The sequence below is a fragment of the Danio rerio genome, chromosome 23, assembly GCF_049306965.1.
Source record: "Danio rerio strain Tuebingen ecotype United States chromosome 23, GRCz12tu, whole genome shotgun sequence".
Lineage (NCBI taxonomy): Eukaryota > Metazoa > Chordata > Actinopteri > Cypriniformes > Danionidae > Danio > Danio rerio.
The window spans coordinates 4,110,001-4,117,337 of record NC_133198.1 but is presented as its reverse complement, the minus strand read 5'-3'; the positions used below and the strand labels follow the sequence as shown (position 1 = coordinate 4,117,337).

The 7,337-nt window shown below is 38.6% G+C and overlaps 1 protein-coding gene across 2 annotated transcripts in view; it reads left to right on the top strand.

The window, feature by feature from the left end:
- Positions 1-3,361: 3,361 nt before the first annotated feature.
- The window catches only part of emilin3b (elastin microfibril interfacer 3b), a 28,605-nt gene continuing 24,629 nt past the window's right edge, over positions 3,362-7,337 (top strand). For both annotated transcript variants that reach the window (XR_012398947.1, XM_005161925.6), the window contains exon 1: positions 3,362-3,869. Coding sequence is in view for 1 of the 2 variants with exons in the window: in XM_005161925.6 (XP_005161982.2) it covers positions 3,718-3,869 (152 nt within the window). In the remaining variant the exon portion in view is untranslated. The remainder of the gene's footprint in view (positions 3,870-7,337) is intronic.

Below are 7,337 nucleotides of genomic sequence, written 5' to 3'. Positions count from 1 at the left end.
AAATCTGCGGTCACAGTTTAATTTTCTCCCCGTAGACTTCCATTCAGTGCGTCAGACCGGAAACGCAGAGTCATGCGTTAAGTTTCGCAGGTTGCTGCGGTGCACAGTTCAAGCTTGGTGAACTCCGAAATCGCATCACTTGACTGCGTGAGACCAACCGAAGATCAAAACATGACCACTGACAGAAATTTAAAACATGGAGCAATCGCTCGCTGTTTTAATGCCTAATAATATTGTTTATTCCCGCCCCTTTTTGCAGCGCCGTATGACAGAATTTCGCACACACAAACTCTAGTGTGACCGCAGCTTAAGAGCTTGATTAGCTGGCCCAGGTGTGTCTAATTGGGGTTGGAACTAAACTTTGCAGGACAACAGCCCTCCAGGACCGAGTTGCATGCCTGTTCCAGTGTGACCGCAGCTTAAATCATGTAAATTGTTACTTAAACTAATGTCACATCCCTGGCTCTCTCTCACCATCTTGTTCCCTCAGCACCAATCATTACTCCCCATCTCCTGCCACCTCTCATCACACCAGAGCACCGTCTCCTGAGTTCTAACCAGACACACCTGCACCCCTCATCAGCACTCCCTATATAACCTCTAAGTGATTATAATAAATTCCAGTCATTTAGTGGCTGGAATCGAAGTCTGACGGTTCACCTTACCTTCTCCCTGACTTGACTTCTTCTGTGGATGTTCCTCATCTCCTATGATCGTCTAACCTAAGGATGTTCCTTTCAAACCTGTGGATGAACAGAACTACCATTAAGGGTAGTGACTTGACGCTCTGTCTCCTTGAAGCTATCTGTCTACAACGTAAACAACAATCCATCTGCTCTACAGCAAAGACTCTCACTTACCTGCTTCTCTTATTTATTAATGCACTACTTGATAAAATTGATGAACAGAGATAACCCTCCTTGTCATTGTGTGACCGTGACAACTAAAGTGTTACTCTTTACAGATATACAGTAGAAACTATAATCTGCCACTGTAGAAAATGAGAAAGTTCCACTTTTTTTTTTTTAATTTAAGGTGACATAGTTCCAGTGTAACTTGAGTTTGAGTAGTATTAATTAATTACATGCACTTTGGGGTTAAAACGTGTGTGTGTTTTTTTTTTTTTTTTGAGTGGACACAAGAATTCTGAACAACTAAGAACAGATTCACATGGGGCGTCAGCATCAATGCTTCCTATTCACTTTGTATGGGTGACGTCAAGCATTGCCGAACTGAATTGTGGACTTGTTGGCGCCGCTTCAGTGGCTTTACTCGCACGTCAGCCAATCAGATCATTTTAGGCAAATAATCCAGCTCAGACAGTAGCCGATTACGGACTTGTTTCATTGGCTGATGCTGCTATGGCGATCGCGTCAGCCCCAACTTCAGACACGCCCTTTGTCAAGCATTGACACTGAAACCCTGTGTAAATGAGGTGTAACACAGCAACTTTATTGATTAATTTGTTTACTCAGTTGATTTTAATGCATTAATTAACATTTTGTAATGAGACTTTATAGTAAAGTCTAACCTTTTGTGCTTTATCATCATTTTGCTATTTTAATTTGTTGAAAACATTTGTTTTCTCTGAAGATATATACACAAACTAAGGATTTTTTAAGTTATTAGACCTGTTAAGAAACCTTTTCTGAGTCTTAGCTTAATATTGTGATAATATTCATTCATTCATTTTCTTGTCGGCTTAGTCCCTTTATTAATCCGGGGTCGCCACAGCTGAATGAACCGCCAACTTATCCAGCAAGTTTTTACGCAGCGTATGCCCTTCCAGCCGCAACCCATCTCTGGGAAATGTGATAATATTGTATATCATAATAAAAGCTTTAGCAAATAATCGCAACAAAACAGTCTGACACAATTGTAAGCAAAGTCCATATACTGGAATCTTGAGGTCCATATAAGTATCTGAAGTGTACAAACTAGTATCTAAAATTCTACAAAGTTGTACCTTTTTGAAAAGACACTGTCATGAAATGATCTCTTTCAGATGAATAGATGGCCTACATTTCATTATCAATGTTATATTACATAGATTTGCATTACCCAGTGATAGGTTGCAGCTGGAAGGGGCATCTGCTGCTAAACATACGATGGGTTAGTTGACGGTTCATTCCACTGTGAATATGAAAGAATAAATGAATGAATGGATAAATAAATAAATTACCCTATAGTATATATATATAATTTTTTTTTAAAGAAGAGTGTGTAAATAAAATACAGTAAGACATCAGTGTCATTAAACAGACTTAAGTTCCATAAAATTGTCTCATTTCCCATTTTGTGTTCCCAAAATATGATCTTGTTTATTTTTTTGGTTTTGATTTTTCACACCAGATTGTCTCAGTAAAACAAAGTGCATTTGTTCTCTATGCATTGGTGCATTCCTGCAAGAAGCGTTCTGCAAATAAAACTGCCTGGCCTGCCTTTGCTTTGGATAATTATGTGTGAATGAAAAGCAAACACGACATTGTAAATGCGATCTCCTGACGCCAGTGAGAGAAGTGCTTTTTCTCGTGGGCTCAGTAAACGTTGAACAACTGTGGAAATACTCCTGATCCGGTAACACGCCATCATGAATTGTTTTTCAATGACCATAAACTGCTTCGCCAGCCGACTAGTCACCAAAAGCCATCCTCATCAATGTGCTTATCCAATGATACTTTGCTGAGACTTTTCCAGCCAGTTGGTGCTGTTTGGAAAGACAACAAAAATATCAGTCGCACTATTTTGCTCTGCATTCTGTTCCGTGACGATATGAGTGTGAATGAGTGTGTATGGATGTTTCCCAGAGATGGGTTGCAGCTGGAAGGGCATCCGCTGCGTAAAACATATGCTGGATAAGTTGGCAGTTCATTCCGCTGTGGCAACCCTATTCTAATAAATGGACCAAGCCGAAAAGAAAATGAATGAATAGATGTGCAATTGTATCAAGGATGGTGTGGAGTAAAGTGTTACCCTACACTGAGATGGAGCCTGCGTTTGATTGAGCAGAAATGAAGGGAAATCACAGCAGAAATGTTTGTAGATTTATGGCTGCAGGCACGTGAGGAGGTTATGGGCTGAGGTCAATGAAGGGGGTGGAGATTTGGCACAGAGCAACCAAAGAAAATATCCCTAATCCCGCTCTAACTTTTACACAGATTAAAACCGATGGGAACCAAACAAGCAGGCAGACGCTTCAGGTTTTCTGAGCATGCTCTTGTTTTTAAGGGGTTCGGGAGAAACAAGAAGTGAACGGGTTCACCCCTGCTGTCGCCTGCTGGGTCTCATTTCAGCCCGGGGTTTGGGGAGGGATATGCAAATGCAGGCGTCCCCCTCAGAGCTCACGCGGCCCACTGTTGACAGAGGCATCAGAGCAGCGCAGTGCAGACTCCTGTTCAGTCTCTGGCTTCTGCTGCTGTCTGTCTGTCCGTCTGTCTGTCTGAGCGCTGAAGTGGGCAGGATGATGCCAGAACAGCAGATGTTTCGACTGCAGTGCCGTTTGCCCGCCAACAACTGAATCAGTGCTCGGAGAAACCTTGTGGGACTCAGCAAGGAAAACAAGCAACACTTCACAACCTCCGGACTCTAAAGCCCAGCTGACTTGGCTTCACTTTTTCTTTTTTTTTCTTCTTCTGCTTATCCTCCTCAGCTTTTGCTTTCTATTCTACTCCACTTTATGGCTTTTTCTGCTGGTGTTTTGTGCTCTGCTGCTTGAAGATGAGGTGGATTCTTGCATTTCCGTTGGTCACACTGCTACTGACTTCAGCTGATGCCAAAGGAACTTTCTATGGAAGTCCATATAGATACAATCTACACAAGTCTGGAAGCGTCCCGCAGCACAACCCTGGAAAACCAATGGGGCATCATAAGTAAGTAAACGCTAAAGTTTACTGAAGGTTTAAAGTTACAATTTCTGACTTATTAATGCATCTGTGTGTGAAATGCAATGCAGTGACAGCAGTGTCCTACAGTTTCAGATGCTTTATTTACAATAACTTTATACAACATTTTCGGTAACACTTTAGAATAACTATCCGTTATAACTAGTTAATAGACCATTAATAAACTGTTTGTTAACAAGTTATAAATGACTTGTTAAATAAAAGTTAATAGTTTGTTAATTATTCATAACTGTGCATTATAGATGGCTAATAGATAGCTTACAAGCTGTTCGTTAACAAGTTATAAATGACAACTGTATTTTAATGACTTAGGACTATACTTAATAAATTAGTAATAGATCATGAACAAGCGGTTAGTAAATAACTTAATAAAGGATTGTTAAGTATCAGTTAATAGTGTATATATGTTATTGGGACGTTATTCTAAAGTTGCAGCTGTTTTTAATTTATTAACTTTTAGTAAATGAGGAATAGTTGCAACTTTAGAATATCGTCCCAATAACATACATAAGCTAATAACTAACGCTTAACTAATATAAGTACATATGGCTGCATTTCATGTTTAAAACCTCCTCGCTAACCTCCATGTGGATGGCTTTTCACCTGTTACAAGTTTGTTCAGTAGCTCGCAATGTACTGTACGTCGGTAGACTTCAGATGCAGAGGAGCTGACCATGACGATGGGGTGCAAGTCCACCGAAAAACAGTTTCAGAAAGCAGATAAAACAAACACAGAAGCCAAAAAAAAAAGTAAATAACATGGTGAGAATGTGGTAAGGTATGAAAACGTTGTAAAGTCGGGCGGCCTCAAGGGCTTTTCTTTTTCTGGATTGCTTTTTAAAACTGTTGGTTGGGTTCAGGGACATGGGTGGGTGCTGGTTAATCTGAGCTTTTGAAAACACTATTGGTTGGGTTTAGAGAAAGAGGAGGGTGAGTCAGTCAGTCGGCAGAAGCCTCTGGTGGATTTACTCAAGAAGAGCAGGCTCGTATGGCGCTCGCAGGAGAAATTTGAAATCTGAAAAAGTGTACACAGCGGCCTCTGGTGGATTCGCAATAACAAAAGCTGCAAAAAACAAAAAAACATACCTACTATGATGTATTTGGCAATCTCCAGAAATTAATATAGGGCTACGTTTTCAGAATGAGCCTGGGTTGCCCCTATGGAAAGTCTATGAGTATTAAATCAAATCTTATTCTGCATGTGCTACAACAGTGTGGTTTCATAGACAGTATACATGTGCTTGACAGGTTTTTCTACAGTTCAGATCTGTCTCCTATTTAAAATATATTACTCATTGTGTAAAGGAGAAGCAGATAATGCAACGCAATCTCACAGAAATTCGTAACTTATTGATTTAGTGGGTAATTCGTATGAATTTGAACGATCTAATGCGTACAATTTAGTACAATTTGCGCATCACCCAATGACGGTTGGGGTTAGGGGTGGGGTTGGGTGCCACGCCTCCTTTTTAAAATGAACTGACTGAACTCGTATGAATTTGTACGAATTAGCCACTAAACTGACGAAACGTAAAATATTTAAAGTTTCCTCGTCAGATCAGGCTGGATAATGATGACTGTAATTTTGCTTGTAAAACTGACCGTTCGTATCGTCAATTTCCAGATGAATAAACATTAAAAAGGAAAGTTGATGTGAAACAGTGTTTAATGTGCCTCTGTCCTATGTTTTTGGAGTGTGTTGCTGCCATCAACATTTCAATTTGTTTATATTTCCAAATACAATTCATCTGCTGACTGAAGAGTTTGGAAAGTGTTTCTTTATACTTGTGTAAAATAAATCAGCTAATTAAATTAATTTAATTGGAAAATTTACCAAGACATGTTGGACAACTAATTGCTCCCATCTTTGTGGGAACAGTTTGGAAATGGGGACTCTGTGTTATAAAGCAAGCACCATAAAAAACATAGTTTGGTGTGAAGGATCTTTACTGATCTGACCTAGGTCCTGACCTAAACCCTACTAAGCACCTTTCGGGGGAAGTAGAGACTGAGAGCTAGACCTTCTTGTCCAACATCAGTGCATGACCACACAAATGTGCTTTGAAACGGTTTAAGAATATGTCATTAAAATAGTCTAACATATGCAATATCTTGGCAACCGAAAGACTAAATCTAATGAGATATATTTGGGAAAGAATAGCAGTATACATTTATAAAAATCAATATTGCAGTTTTGCTCAAAGTGCTCAGGATCATTTTGAATCCAGCTCACAGATAGGCGGCGGGCTTGTTGAGAAACCCACATCAAAGACCTGTTGGCATCTAGGAATTCAGAAATGGCAGTGGTATCAAATGCGGATTGTGAATGTTGGCAGTGATGTTGTGTCTGTCTGATCTGATCTGTCCTTACTGACCCGTCAACTGAGCTGTTAGTGCTTCTACTGAACGTATGTGTATCTAAGCATGATCATCTTGACCATTTCTATTTTATATAGTATAACTTTGTAAGTTATTTTAGGTAGCTTTAACATATATATTAAAGAAAATAAAACATGAAAAAAATAAATAACAAAAAAATTTACATATATATACACTATGGTATGTTGATAACAGGTGATACAAGATGCAAGGACAAATATTCATGTTCGCTTATTTCAGAAATCCCACAAAGAGATTCAATATTTTGAAAAAACTTTTCAGGTTTTTTCTTTACTATGTATTTGACTATTTTTTTAAGCCAAACAATGAGACAATTCTTGTAGCTATTGTTTTAAGGGCACCTATGATGAAAATCAACTTTTGTAAACTGTGTGTATGTAGTGTCCACAGTCATATTGGAATAATAGAAACCCAGCAAGTCACTAGTCACTATTAAAATTTTCTGATGTTAAAATAGGATACAAATCCCAGTGAGAATTGTGTTGTATTAACTCATTTTCAATAAGCAGACTGAACAAGCGGTAAAAGTGATGGTAAATCACTCACATGAGAACCACCAACAGCAAACCACAGCTATTTAGTCAGTTCTAAGAGTACAAAATCTAGTATTGGGCTGCATTTTAAACAAGCCATTACACATCACAACATTAACACCTCTCTGGTTTCACCAAAACAGCAATGAGATCCTTTTTTTTATTGCTTGTACAAACTACTTACTGAATTTAAAATTAGCTGAAACAACACAATAATTGAGATTTCATTGGTACAACTTAATTTTTTATGTTCAATCCACATTATTTGTTAAAAGTGTTAACGTAATCGATTTGTGCTGGGACAACATGGATGAATTGTGTGGAACCCTGCAAAAGTGTTTTAAACAAAACAAAAGTGTTTTGAAGTGTTGGTAACACTTTAGTCCACAATTTACAGTAACAAACTATTAACTAACACTACTAGCTTAATAAACCACTAATTAGCTGTTTATTAATTGTTATTAAGGTAGAAGTTGGATTCAGGTTTTGGGTAGGATTAGGG